At 44.2% G+C, this 14,619-nt stretch overlaps 1 protein-coding gene across 7 annotated transcripts in view; it reads right to left on the reverse strand.

Moving 5' to 3' along the window:
* LOC119396975 (protein PRRC2A) overlaps nucleotides 1-14,619 on the reverse strand; it is a 163,188-nt gene that overhangs the window by 19,881 nt on the left and 128,688 nt on the right. For 4 of the 7 annotated variants that reach the window (XM_037664393.2, XM_037664386.2, XM_037664401.2 and 1 more), the window contains 2 exons: nucleotides 1,672-1,782; nucleotides 1,415-1,498 (listed from right to left, as the gene is read on the reverse strand). The exons of 1 other annotated variant lie outside the window; for it this stretch is intronic. In XM_037664393.2, the coding sequence (XP_037520321.1) occupies nucleotides 1,415-1,498; nucleotides 1,672-1,782 (195 nt within the window). The remainder of the gene's footprint in view (nucleotides 1-1,414; nucleotides 1,499-1,671; nucleotides 1,783-14,619) is intronic. 2 more of the 7 variants (XM_037664418.2, XM_037664411.2) reach the window with 1 other exon arrangement.

The raw sequence follows: 14,619 nt of genomic DNA on the forward strand, positions 1-14,619 counted from the left end.
GCCATCAGAATCAGCATTTTTTTTTTAAAGTTCAGTGATGCTTTCTTTGTGCATAGCGTTGATGATAAAATCTTATTTTGCATTTGATGTCACATCTAGAAAAATGGCAAAAGTTTACTTGGAAGTGCTTGAGTAGCGGCACAGGAGTGTGCATGCGTTTCACCTTTTTCTTATTTCACAGAAAATAACCAGGCAAATTTTAGCGCAAATGTATACAGTCAACATCCGATTTTTCGCTACCTAGGGACCGCAAAATCGTCCGAAAAAAAACGAATTCATACTTTTTTATTCCGCTCAAGCAGTCAAATCGCCACAGCCACGTCCAAAATAGCTTTACCGGCTCCCAGCACAATTATCAGGCATTTTGGTGCACACCGAGGCTTTCACAAATCCATTCGGTACCTGCCACGAACCCCGCTTAACTACGTGTCAACCGCCACTTGCAAGTTTGCATCTCGTGATGAGCGCCGCTGATACCAGCAAAGCGCGGGATAGATTACGGCTCTCTCGCATGGTGCATATGGAAACGATGACGCAGAACACAAGGAATGTGGTGGAAGAGCGGGCGACTCTTTCGGCTTTCCCCGATACCGCATTTTCCAGTGCGTAATCCACCACTGCTTGTAACCCTGCATCCCGAACTACAGACCATGAGAAAATACAAAAAAAAAAAAAAAGAAAATCCTGAAGCAATGCCAGGAAGTCAACTTGCCCACCAAAATTCACATTGAAAATACAATAATTTCATTAAAAGTTGGATAGTGAATCATCCGATATATTGAACTAATCCCCGTTTTTTTTTTTGTTTTAGAGTATGATGTGTGCGGGTTCGACTGTACAGCAATTCCAGTTTATTGCATTGCACATCTTAAAAAAAAATAGAGGTATTTTGTAGAACTGATTTTCAATCTTTCGAGCTGCAAATACAACAGATACAAGTTCCAAAAGCACATCACAATGATTCAATGTGGACAAAGTACAAATACAAAATCCAAAACTAATGTGTAAAGTCGGTGTGGCACAACTGATATTTTTGTAATATCAAGTTGGTACTCCTGCAAGGTTATTTTCAAACCAATACCTTTTGTTGATGGCCTTTTCCTTGTTTCAAGTGCTTTCCACTCTCCCTTATTATAGATTATTACAGAAATGTCTCATATACCCCACAGCCTACTACATATGGTGACCACTCAAACTGTCTATAGAGAGAAGGGGGTGGTGTGTGTGTGTGTGTGTGTGGGGGGGGGGGGGGAGCTTCCGATGCAAAGAGAAAAGCACTTAAGAGTGAGAAAAGCGGTCCGTGCATTGAAGCTTTTCTTTAGAAAAATGTTTCAGAAAAGCCTACTAACAAATTTTAGCAAATCATCAATTCTGCCACGAACCATGTAATTTGAATCTCAAGTGCTGCACACACCTTGCATTTGCTAGGCTCAACTGTGTCATTTGGTGCCTTTGGAGCAACTGGTGCCAGCATGGGAGCATTTGAACTGCCTGGTTCCTGCACAAAGAAGGCAACGAGCTGCTGACTGATAGAAGCACAATATATTGACATGGTGCAAGATACCATTAACTTTAATGCCAAGTTGTTTTTTACTAGCACTGTTCAAAATCATATCCTAATCAGAAGCAGCAATCCTATAATGAGAAACAAAAACAGAATGGCTGCACTACCTGTGACTTGGTTTGAGACTCGAACTTGTCCAGAGCTGCGTTTTCTGCTTTGAAGTTTTTGTTTTCAAATATGACAGTGCCCATAGGCTTGCCGGAGTCCACGCCCACAGCCTAAAAGCAAAACAAAGATGCACTTGTCTCCCAATGTACTTTAAAAATTTTTAAAACAAAAAAAAAAAGGCACTTTCTCTAAGCAGCTCTGCACAAACTTGGCAATTTACTAATAAACTGTTCACAAGGCAGAGCCAGGTGATTGTGGTGATAAAGTTGAAGTAAATTACCTCTACCTAAGAGATATAAACAAAACATAAAACGCTGAACAAAATACAAAAAAAAGTGCAAAATTGTTAAGTCTTTCTAGTCCCAACAACACCGACCAGTCTGGACTCTTACAATGGTGCTCCAGTAGGAGGGAAATACAAACTTGCTCGGGAAGGAGAAAGGGAGGGTATATGGTGCACAAAGATACACCTACTAAGCCTGAAGAGACAAAGAAGTCTGACCAGGGAATGTTTTTTAGAGCCAACATTTCGACAAGTGCCAACGTTTGGATCCAACATTTCGACAACATTTCCATGTCAAGGTGGCAACGTCAAAGGTTGCTGCTATAATTTTTCTGACATTTGCATCATAATTACTGCAATACAGTTAGGAAGAGCACAAATAATGTCCCCTGTACTTTCCTTGACATCAATATCGGTTGGTTTCAAAAGATGTAACAAAAGAACGAGCCCTTGATCCTTTGTTCTTTCTTTCATGCAGGCTTCCCCGCAATGCACAAGATGTGTGTTGTCGTGAACCATTAGTTACAAGGCGAGACTGGCGCACACCGTTTCTCTGAGCGGCAGGTGTCAAAACGTCATTCCCCTCCAGTTCTCAGGAGGAGAACGGGGTGACTAATTTAGAGAAATAATTTTGCATTGCAGTTTGAATTTAACAAAACCACTGCACTTCTGTAGTCTGTGAGCAGCGATAAACTCATGCTGCAACAGCGCTCCAAACTCATCATGGTGTGATTAGCAGAAATACGGCAGATGCACTGGGCACGCACACACAAGTGCAGTGTTTAATGAGTGCATGGGAATCAGTTGGGAAGTTTCACAGGCTGAGGGAGACTCATGGAGGGTCGGTGGCTGCATGGCTCAGTTTCTATGTGCACTGGTTTGCCACCATGTGTCAGTTTCGCAATGAAGACTCTTGACAAGAGCCTCGATGCACCACTTCCTGCCAGACGCGTGCTCGCGCATTTAGACTTGCATTACAAGGAAAGAGCACACAATCAGCATGCCAAAAAACCTTGTGCAGGGCTACTGACATGGAACACTTCTCTTGGTGAAAAATATGGAACTATTTCACGTCCAAATTTCCATTTGCATGAAGACCCAGTTTACAGTGTGCAGTGCCTCATATGGTAACCACCTGGCCAGTGCGTGCTACATTACAAAAGCATAGGGGCTAGGGAAAAAAAAGAAAAAACAAGAACTTGTCTACGTAATATCACCAGCTCCTCATCAAGAGTGATGAGCTGCCATATTATAAACATGCCGAACCATCAATCCCATCAGTGGAAAGAGGGAGAGTGAGTGCCCCGGCAATATGAAACAGCTGCGTGTATTTGTTGCCAAACCAAGAATATTTTGGGCCACGAATGCTCCACTGCTGCTTAAGCAAGCAAAATATGAACTTTGGCATAGTTGGCACAACATGTACTTGAATGGGTGCAGGAAGGCGCAGAAAGGTTGAATTGCAGCAAAATGGCGCAAATAGTCCAGTTAGACCACCCCTGCTTAAAGCCACTGTTTATGGCCTACAGTGCTTAAAACAGCAGCTGCACGGTAGGTGTGTGCTGCAGTACGATGTGGGGAAAAGATAGCTTGTCTATTTATGCATTACCGTTAGTGTTCAAGATTAACAATAACAGGCCAAACCGTAAATAACAAATGGCGCACAAAAACACAGCAGCAGTGATACTTAGATGCACGCAACAACGTGCACGCCAAAAATCCGACTAATAAGGAGAGAAGTCATCTTGTTGACCAAAGCATGGTGTGGTCCAATTGTGAACTACGTTTCCAGTGTGCAAAAATCCTAGGCCAAAACAATCACGAAACTTTAGAAGCAATTTTTTTAATCTGGAAAACAGGTAAGGTGTGTGCATGCAACATATTAATTGCACTGTACAACGTTGGAAATAAATTTCTGTTGCTCCTGGTTTCGTAACTTCATGTTTGATCATCTCCATTGTTCATTGTGACAGTGCGCCTGCACAGCTTGTGTACATTAGCCTGTGGATCTGCCTTCAATAAAATCTGTAGTGAGTTTGTGCCTGTGTTAGTCTATTCCTTTCTAATGTGCTGTTTTGTTGCACTACTTAAGATGACTTTTAATAATTACTTTTCTAAAAGTCATCAATGAGTCACCTGAATTATCAGGCTATACTCGAAGGCACTAATAAATGAGAGCACATGGTATCCACAAACAGCTAGAAGTCTATGGATAAACTAAAATCCTCTAATGCAACAATGCTAAAATGTATCAACACTGCAGAGTTGAACACATGATAAAAATATTTGGGTGCAACATTTCCTCACTTTATAATACAGCGAGATAACATCTGCAGCTAATCATAGAAAGGTAACAAGCTAAGTCAAATTGTAAAATTTTTTCAAAATGCAATTCCATTTTGCTGCAAATCCTTTTTTCCCACATTGATTCTTTCAAAATATGCATAAAGAAATGTGAACACACTCAGTGTTGACAAGATCGAAACTAAAAGTGCCAATTGTGTGCAACCCAATTTGCCAGTTTTTTTTGTTTGCAATTTAACAATTGCATCATGTACAAAAATGTAGTAATGCTCCAGTAGCATCTAAAACTATTATCAAATAAAAACAGAACATCTCACCAGGCTGACAATTATTCTGCACGTGTTCTTAAAATGCCAGAAACTTCATTCAGGCCAAAGGAGCAGCAGATTGTTGGTTGGTTGTGTTTACTCTCCTCACTTTTTTGCTTGCTGGTGGCTGCAGTATGGGGAAGTTTGCCGGCAATTGGCACAAAGAAGTCAGAGTATGCAACAGACCCTCACCTTTAGTACTATCCATGAGTAGAATGCCTTACTAGGAAACGATGTCACTTACTACTAAGTGATAGAAATGAAGCTTCTGGGTTACCTTTGCGAAATAACAGCTTTATTTTTTTTTTACGTATTCTTTTAGGCATTTCTCAGGATTGTATAACCTCTTTCTTACCTACCATTACTACTGCATATTTGAATATCTTTACTGTTCTAGGCCTTTCATGTCAGTGTTCTTTGTTGTTTTTTGTTGCTTAAGGTATAAGGCGCAGCGTCAGAATTTTTTTTTTAAAAGCGATAATAACTAGATATTCGTAGTCTACATTGTAAAGCAGACATTTTTAGGAGGATGTTGGATTTTAAAGCAAGTCCTATTCTTTGTTCATTTTTCATAATTAAAAATTTCATTAAAAGCGGGTCTCACGCGAACAGCCTTACTCAAATTTCACTCAACAAAAAAACTCATTTTTTGCTGACATAAAAGAAGCTTTGGCCAGTGCAATGTACCAAAACAAATGAGATCAGATGAATACTAAAATTATGGTGATTAAATAACCAAAAATTATGAACCAACATTAGAGGCACCTTTGTATAACAGGCAGCCATATTAAATCTTGTGGCACGATTTTGCTTATTCAGGTTCATTGCACACCCACTAATGCGATAAGGAAGTGTGCCAAGTTTTAATGAAAAATATTAGCAAGAACGTTATGAATGTTCGCATACGGAAAAATACTAAAAATGCTAGTTCAGAGAAAATCAACAACAAAGATTTGAAACATGTGCAGCACTTGCACAAGGTGACCAAGAGCCCTAAAATCCTGAATATTTGTAGCTAGTTCTATCCTGGACCTTACTCTTGTGTGCCATTGCTCTAGCGACAAATTCCCTTTTATTTTCAAGCTTGCTTTGCAGCATCAGTGCCATGATAGGACACTTTCGCAATGCGGTGCCGATCGTTTGTGAGGCAAGATATTGCAGTGTAGAGACCAGGCTCAAAACCAACTTGCTTCAAAACATCAAATGTGCTTCTGTTGCTGTTATTAAAATGACACAGCATCACACGAAGCAAATGTCCACCTGGAGAGTTTATTACTTTTATGATTAAAAATGATGGGTTTACAATGCTATTATAGCATTATTACATGTTCGCACTTGACATAATTGTTAAATAACCAACAAAGTACTACATATCAAGCTAACTTTATGATGCACACAAAACTGGCACTTTCAGGTTCGGTTTCGTAGATGACGGGTGGTCTAATATTTTTGCTCGTATCTTTGGAAAGAAACTGCGTAGACAGAAACTTCATGCAGCAAAATGATGGGCGATAAATTGCACATTTAACATGACAAAAAAAAAAAAAACAGATGTTTTGAAAAAAAATTATTTTCCACTTGGCCTCATACCTTAAAGGGACACTAAAGGCAAATTATTATGTCGGAGTGAAAGCTCAATGTATGACAAAGTCTAAAACGGCAATATTATCAACAGCAGTGCCCTACTTACCGAGAAATTAAGCTAAATGTATCATACGATGAGCGCCACGAGTGGGACATTTTGGAAGTGATCCCGATGACGTGCGAGTCTGAATAGGTTGTATTCACGTGACGTCAGGTTGGCGGAAGCGATAGCGGAAAGTGCACCGGCTGTGCTGGCAACCGCGTGGCCGCCATTTTGAAGGCCGTCCGTCCCGACCGGTGCTTTCACCGTCCGCTGCCTACAAGCTGTATTTGCTCCACATTCCTCTTGTTCTAATTTATTTGGCTCAAAAAGTATTGCATTTACTGGTTGTGAAGCTGCTGCAGCCATGGGCGATGAGTACTCGGCTCGCTTGAGCGTGTACGCCGAGAAATTGGACGCCGATGCGAAAAAGCGATACACGGACAAAGTGGCTCTCAGCGGTTGCGTTGACTCACTCATTCTGACGAGCAAGGAATTAAGCCTCATTCGAGATCGCACTCGTACCGAAGCTGGAACTTTCAGACATCAAGGAGTACTTGGTGCACGCTACCAGTTTTGTGACGCATGAACAACAGAAAGCCAAGAAATCTTCGGAAGAGTGGGTTTGTCCAGGAACCCTCGCTGAAAAGTTACGGCGACTGCGTCGTTGTGCGCGCAAAGGTAAGATAATCTTTAGCGTTGGACTTAAATTTCAGCTGTAAGCGCGAAGGGTGAGCGTACCAAACAATTTGATAGCAGTGAGAGTCTCTACGAACCTGGTTGAAGCAGCGGTGTTAACAGCGCTTGCGAAGTAATGCATGTAAAAGCACTGCTACGCGGGGTACTTTCGATTGCAGTAGAGTGCGGACGAGACTTAAATTTCGACGTGATTGACTCACCTACAGCTTTGATCGATCGCGATGAAAATGTATCTCTAGGGCGTTAAATTATTTAACGAGACAAAGGCTGCAAGTCACCTGTGCTTTGATGGAAGTGTACAAAACTCGCAGCCAGAAGTCCACTTTAGCGAGAAAAAAGCGTGTGCGTCTCATTTTGGCTCGCAATGTACCGCGCATGTGTAAATATGGACAGTCTAACGTTGAGTACTTTACTGTGTCATGCTTTTCGCAGATGTTTTCGCCAGTGCAGTGCGGCGGAATCTGAATGCATTTACTGTGTCAACGCGATTTTTTTTTTTTCGTGTCTCGTTCGCGGCTTTCCTTCTTTTTTATACACAGCTGTCAGAATATGAACTCAACTGAGTTTCTATTTGCAGGTAAACCACTCTCGGCGCTTACACACAGCCTTTGGAGCGCGGCGAAGGCGGCTGAAACATTCGTCACGACGCTTCGCCGAGACCTCCAGAGCACGGCTACATTGACCGCGAATAACGTTCGGCAACGAATAAAATTTAACCGTTTTTGTCTTCTCACGCGTGTCACTCTTCGATTTTGTGCGATTGCTGCACCCAAATACGGCGCAATTAACCATGATTTTGGGCGGCGGGCGCAAAAAACGGCTCAACTTGCGTATCACGCAGAGGCACACCTGGGGGGCACGGCCTCAGATATGGCGGCACAGAACAACCGGAAGCAGTGCCTTCCCGGCATGCCGTGCGGGTATGCTGCGGGAGAACAGGGTTGCTCGGGGGTGAATACCACCTATACCATTATTCACTAGTAATCAAACTAGCTGCAATGAAATGCTGCTTGTTCGTTTCTGTTTGATTCATGGAAAAAAAAAAAAAAAAAACTTCTGGGCGTTGCCACAGAGAAACTGCACAAGTGGTTCTAAAGTTCCTTTTCGGTGAGCTGCGCTTCGGCCGGCGCCTTGCTTCGCTCACGCGGTCGCGTCTCAGTGGTAGTTTCGGTATCGCGTACTGCCGCGTGTGTTTTGCATGCTTGTGAAAGTCGCTCTGACAGAAAGTTCGACAAAATACCGCATGCATGTGATGTTGCCGAATGCCCGAATGGTGCATGCCGCCAGTGCACGCCGACACGCAGTAAAGGCTTGCCCTCTGGGCAACACTGGGCACGGCAACAGTGACGTGCGAAATACCGCTTTCAGGCGGGTTATTTTAAGTGTGCTAACGCGATGCGGACCACAAAAACGTGATTTTATTTCAAAATAAGCACTTCCTTGGCATAAAAGTAGCACTACGAGGTATTTGGACCGCTATTTCAACAATCAACGTCTACGTAACATTTGCCTTTAGTGTCCCTTTAAGAGTTACTTACCTTTCGCTGAATCCGCTTATATTACGATACCTCTCTATATGTAAGGCTAGATTTCTTTTATACAACTACCACAAAATTCCTAGCCAGTGTCCCCTTGAATTTCAATGCGAATTACAATTTCCTAGCCATTCTGGGAAAGCAGCTCCCTCCAGCGTTGCACCCTCATCACGCACTACATACAGGCAACACTGGAGCCTCCTTGAATCCAATCCAATCCTGCTGAGCAGCCCAGTCTCTGAACGCCTGCACCTAAAATTTGTTGTTGAACTGTCATTTTTTTTCTCCTTTCCTGCATAATGATCGCACCTCAAACTCTGTGTACGACGCCCGTGGCAATTTTAAGGTTCCCACGAGCAAAAGCATAGTCTTCAAGATCTGTATTTGCAATGCCAAGATTGCACCACTGACACACTCAGTCGGGAAAAGTAAGGCCCCCAACCCCCCCAACCCCCCTTCGAGGTCTACGTCAGTTGCCCAGAGCAGCTGTGTTGCTTCCCGCAGTCTGATCACGATGCCTTTGCGATTGCGAGTCAAAATGAGCTGTTCCATGAACGAGTTAGCAGACTTCCAAGGAAGTCCATGTGCATATAGTTTTTTTTTTCCTGGGGAGAAAGCTTTGGCACTGCCATTCGAATTTTGCTACCTGTCCAGGATTTGCCTTTTGAAGTGATCAAAGTGACGGTGTTTTCGAGCAGGTTCTGGAGCAAGAAAAACCACAGTTTAAAGAAATTCATGCTTTAAAGCACGAAAAGTTTGCATTTGGAGCAAGGAAACCACAGTTATATTTAAAATTATTTGCTTTTATTATTTACAACATAGAATTTACTAAACACAAGAGATACTCAAGATTTTAAAAATGCTATTGTTTTGCGCAGAAGTTTGTGCTATTGTTTTGCGCAAAAAGGCAGCCGCATAACGCATTGTGCCAGGGAAGTGGCCCTGGCCGTACTACACAAGCTGGTTTCAGCAAGTCGCATGCTTGCGCAGCAGCCTCGAAGTTGATAACTTTAAGAGACCGCCACATTTGCTTGGTATGTACTACGGCACAGCGATAATCTACTTCGCATTTATGCCGTATGCCTTTAATTGTATTAGCAACCGCCAGTAGCTGGGGTCAACTCTGCAGCACCCATGCAGACGTTGAGGCACCCATGCAACGAGTGCGTTGAGGCGTCTTCTTGAAGCTCTTCGCGACAATGCTGGGAGTAACGAGGTGCCACGGCACGGCGATACCGGTGGGCCGAAGCTCTCGCACATATTTGAAAAGGTACTCTTCAACGGCAGGAAACTTTCCATGCTTCGGTCCTCGGAACGGTCTCCTTCTCTGTCTTGTATTAAAAAGCGAACTCTTCTGCGGCACGGTTCCCGTTTCCGTAGGCAAATTCTATAACAGTTAGCTTGAATTTTGCAGAGTAGTTATTGTAGCCCAGCGCAAGAGAACAGTGAAAACGCAACTGGCTGATCGCGAAACCTAAACTGCCTAAACTTCCGAAATCAACGAAGGCTGCGTAGCAGCGCGGAGGCGCGGACGCAGAGGAGGAGGGTCAGCGCGGGAAAATGTTGGTGCGACTGGCCTTCGCACGCCTACGATGCAGAAAGTAGTCCGTGTCGTGTCGCGTGCATGCATTCTCACGGCGGGAGAACGCTCGAATAGTTCCGACAACCGGTGAACAGATTTAGGTGTTCGGGTACGGTTGGTACGGTCTTGGCGGTTTCCGGAGAATAGAACGAAGTAATTGGAAGAAGGGACTTCGCACTCGCAGCCTGTCTTGTGTATGACTGCGCTCGCCTGCTCGGTGAGGGCCGCGGCCGTCCGAAGTTTCCCCGTGCGCGCGCGCCGGCGAGCTGGCTCGAGCGGGACGGGGAGCGCAAAATATGCGAGCAAATATTTTTTTTTTAGCAAAGCTGGTTAAATATTAGGGGTGCGCAAATTATGCGGGTAAATACGGTAAATGGTGAAATCGGCTATCCCTTTGTGTCAGCTCACGCTTGGGAAAAAGCACCAGGTATGCTTTGTCTTATTACCGAGATCTGCTGTGTTTATTTAGCAGTGCCTGCTAAGCCTAATCTCTGAGAATGTGAGAATAAATCTTGGAAACACTGCAAAATAACGACGAATACATTGCTCTCGAAGCTTTAGGACGCAAATAAATGCTTAGGTTTCGAACTTACAGGCCACACAGCGCAGGACGACGACGTGATTAATTTGAGGCGGAAGGAAACTGCATCCACTGGTGCAGACATGTTGACTTTTCCAGCGCTGCCGTCTGCTCGCTTTTACTCGTGTGCACGCAGACACTATGGGGACACGGAGCAGCGCTGCCAAAGGCCACGGCAGCAATGTTGCCAGATAGCACAGAGTGACATAGCCAAAACAAACCGATTTATAGCCCAAAAGTAGCCAACCATGCAGACGCGCCTCGGTAGCTTGTAACCAAAATGTAGCCATCATATCTGTTAGCATCAAATGGCAAAAAAAAGTCATGGAAAAAACTAGTAACGAGTTTTTTAGTTGCGAGTCAAGGTGCGAACTCAAAACATGAAACACATGGGCAAACCACTTGTTTGACAAGACTAGAACAAAAAATATCACATATGCAAGCATCAAGCGTACGCCCAAGCAAAAGGATTAACTATAAGTGGTAAAGCACGCGAAGAGAAAATGTAATAAAAATCATTCGCCATGGTTTCCCAGTGGCTAAGGTATAAATTTGCCTGAAGCTCTACAATGCAGTGTCCCTCATATCACATTTTGAAGGTCAGAAGGATCATAAACCCCATCAATCATCGCCCGTGTAAACATCATATATATAAGAGCAAACAGTACACAAACGAAATGTACAAAATTCTCGCCGCAGGCAATAAACTGTTGCGGATCTCGAGAGCAGTACTGTGTACTTGCCGCGTTGCGCTCGGCGCCTTTACGCTCGAACGTACGTGTGCAGCGGCGCGCTAGTTCGCGCGAGGCGACGGCAACAAGGCCCCGTGGCTCGCTAAGTCCGAACCCACGCTAGTGGCCGTACTCCTGTGAGGTACGTGCACACTACAAGTTGCTGCAACACCCAAAGTGCTCTTTCAAACCACATGCAATATTGCTTCCAAAGTGCATGCAGCCAGTTTATTACGGTGGTCTGTTTTTGTAACGGTGACCTGTAACGGTATATTTAACGGTAATGGCACAAAAACTGGTGCATCGCTCCACGCCATGGACGCAGGTGTGAATACAAGCAGAAAAAAATTGCACCAAGAGCCGCCCGAATGTACCGCGAATCTTGAAACACTCCTTTTTTCAGGTTCCTGATCCAAAAAATGTAGCCCAAAAATAGCCACATAGCCTACTCATGTGACATGAAGGTAAACGAAAATTTAAGTAGCCTAATTTGGCTACCAATAGCCCAATCTGGCAACACTGCACAGCAGGGAGACAGCCACAGTGAGGTGGCGCCATCTAGTTTTGACTGAACAAACCAGCTGCAGAGGTCTGAAACGCAGCCCGCAGACCTCTCGTTAGTGGCCCGCTTCTGCCTGCACATGACTGGCTACGTCCCATATTTATTTTTGATTTTCTGAATAAGTATGTTGACAAGATATACAGACGTGACTGGTTTCGGGCATTTTTTTTCGTGAGGCACCCCATGCAGTCACCATGTGCGAAAACATAACCATGGAACAAAAACTTTATATTCAGAATCAGCATCCAGATTTCAGTCATTCTGGAGATCAATATCGATGATCGAAGAAACCCGACGTCAAATCTCCCTCACAAATGACCCATATATGAGATATGGGAAACTCCTATCAAATGACAAAGTTAGCTGACATTTTGTGCTGACAATTCAGCCTTGCTGGCGATAAGACGAAGGATTATTATTATAGGTTTTTCACTTGTTTTACTTTCCGGACACACGTACAACCAGTTTTTTTTTTCTTCAGTGCGTTCACCCGTGCAGTTCACTTGCTCCAACACAGAATTTTTTACATTACAACTCTTTTGGTATGCAGATGGCAAATATTCGTTGGAGATGGCAGTTATGAATTGAGTATCCGTACTTTCTCCATGCTTCACTTCATGCTCCAATCACGCAACCAGAAGAAAAAACCGCAAAAGCACAGGAGGCAGAGTCGAGTTGTCAGAATGCAAGTTGCGAGAAGAAGTGTGGGCAGCAGAAAAGAGAGGTGGGCAAATAAAATAAATGATAGGACAACGTGTAGTGAAGGCATCATATCCGCAGGTGCAGAGACATCAAGCGCAAATGTGTCTCCTGCTCCATTCACAGTATGGTTTTTCGTTGGGTACATATCGTATGAAACAGAACGCGTGTGCACGCACACCAATGTATTGTTTCTAAAACAAAAAAGCAAGCCACATACAGTAGAAGACCGCTGTTACGTTCCTCACTGCTGCGTTTTCCCGGCTGTTACGTCGTTTTCCGCCGGTCCCAGCATAGCTCCCATAGGATACAATGTATTCGGAACCCCGCTGTTACGTCGTAACTGTCGGACCGTTCCCGTATGATACGTCGCGAAGTGCGCTCTGAGCCGACCAAGTGACTACCGAAGAGAGCGGTCACTGGTGCATTTTCACGCAGCTTGGCCTGGCTTGACCGTAACATTAGCCGCATGAGAGGTGCAAGCAGCAGGATCTTTCGATTGATGCAAACAAATGCATCGCCTTCGAGATTACCATTCACTATTGACAAAAGCATAGCCTTTGAGATTTGTATTTCACAAACATGGCGTCTATGACGTAATTGCTTGCGAAAGCAAGGCCTTCGAGATTGGCATTCACTTCTGCCATCGCGTTGGCGTAGACTCATCATCGTTATTTGTCGGAGGACTGGAGGAGTTCCGAGCTGGATGGAGCTCACATGGTCGTGTGCGCGGTTCGCGGTCGAACTCGCCGCGCTGGTCGTGATTGCGTGTGCTGCTCGTAAGCATTGAAATAAAATTCTGTACCACTAAATATTTTGTCGTTTTTCCTGTTTTTCGGCTCTTGCGTTTCCCGTCTCTTACGTTTATTTTCTACGGTCCCTTCAAAAACGTATCAGCGGAGTTCTACCGTAGTTGGTTTTAGACGGCATTGCTCTAGAAATTCCAAAGTTTCGAAAGAATGAAAATACGACTGAAGGGCCTTGAAAATGAACTTTTCAATTTGATGGGCTTCAAGGACCTGTATAAAACCCAAGACAGAATATTCCTTAAACTTTTCACTACAATACAAAAGAGTTGGGCATTATACAGTAAAACCTCGGTGATACGAATCTCGCGGGGTTACCAAAAATATTCCTATCATCCGAAATTCGTATCACCAGAAAACATGAAAATTTAGTATGTGACAAAAGAAAATTGGCATACGTTTTGATTTAGTGTTTCTCAGGGCCGCAGCGACGATATTAACAGCTCTAAATGATTGCCAGTAAAGTTTTTAGACGTCAGCGATCATACTTGTACTCGTAAACATACGGTGCATGCGCGCGTGTGTATATAATGAACCAGATGTGTTGTGCCCCGTGACCGCTAGTAGCCCCTTCCTAATCTTACTACGCTTTTCTGCATGACACTAGAATACTGCGGCGAAAGTCACTTAAGAAGCGCTTTGCACACGATAGATAGAGGCCAAGCTCCTTCGCCAAGACCGTCCGCTTCGTCTCTTGGGGTCTTCGTTTACCTTTAATGGGATTTCATGACGGAACCGCAGCCCAAGTTTCAGTCTCGTTTCATAGAACGTCTGATTGCGGGAACATGGCTTGCATCGACGTGGCAGGCACGTGTTAACACAGTACAAAGACTCTGCTGCCTCGAGCATAAGAGCACGCGTCAACGCGTCGGAAAAAAAAAAAAAAAGCGCGACGTCAACGTCATCTGTAATCTAAACGCGAAGGCGCCTAAAGGCCTCAAAGATTCACATGCACTATCTCGGAGGCAATGACGCACGTTCATGGTCGCGCAGCGCGCATGCCCGCGCGTGACTGCCACGTCTTTAGCAACAGCGCGGTCAACACCTGCTCGTACCTGTGCGCTAGCGTAAGTTCGTATCACACGTCGCGGGATGCAAATCGGTTCGCAACAACCGTACTCCAATACATTACAGGCTAATGGGCCTTGGCCGGGACCGCAGAAAAATTCGTATCACCCCGAAATTCGTACGAGCCGTGATCGTACCACCGAAGTTTCACTCTAGTTTAATATGT

This window comes from Rhipicephalus sanguineus, chromosome 1, assembly GCF_013339695.2.
Source record: "Rhipicephalus sanguineus isolate Rsan-2018 chromosome 1, BIME_Rsan_1.4, whole genome shotgun sequence".
NCBI classification, from domain to species: domain Eukaryota; kingdom Metazoa; phylum Arthropoda; class Arachnida; order Ixodida; family Ixodidae; genus Rhipicephalus; species Rhipicephalus sanguineus.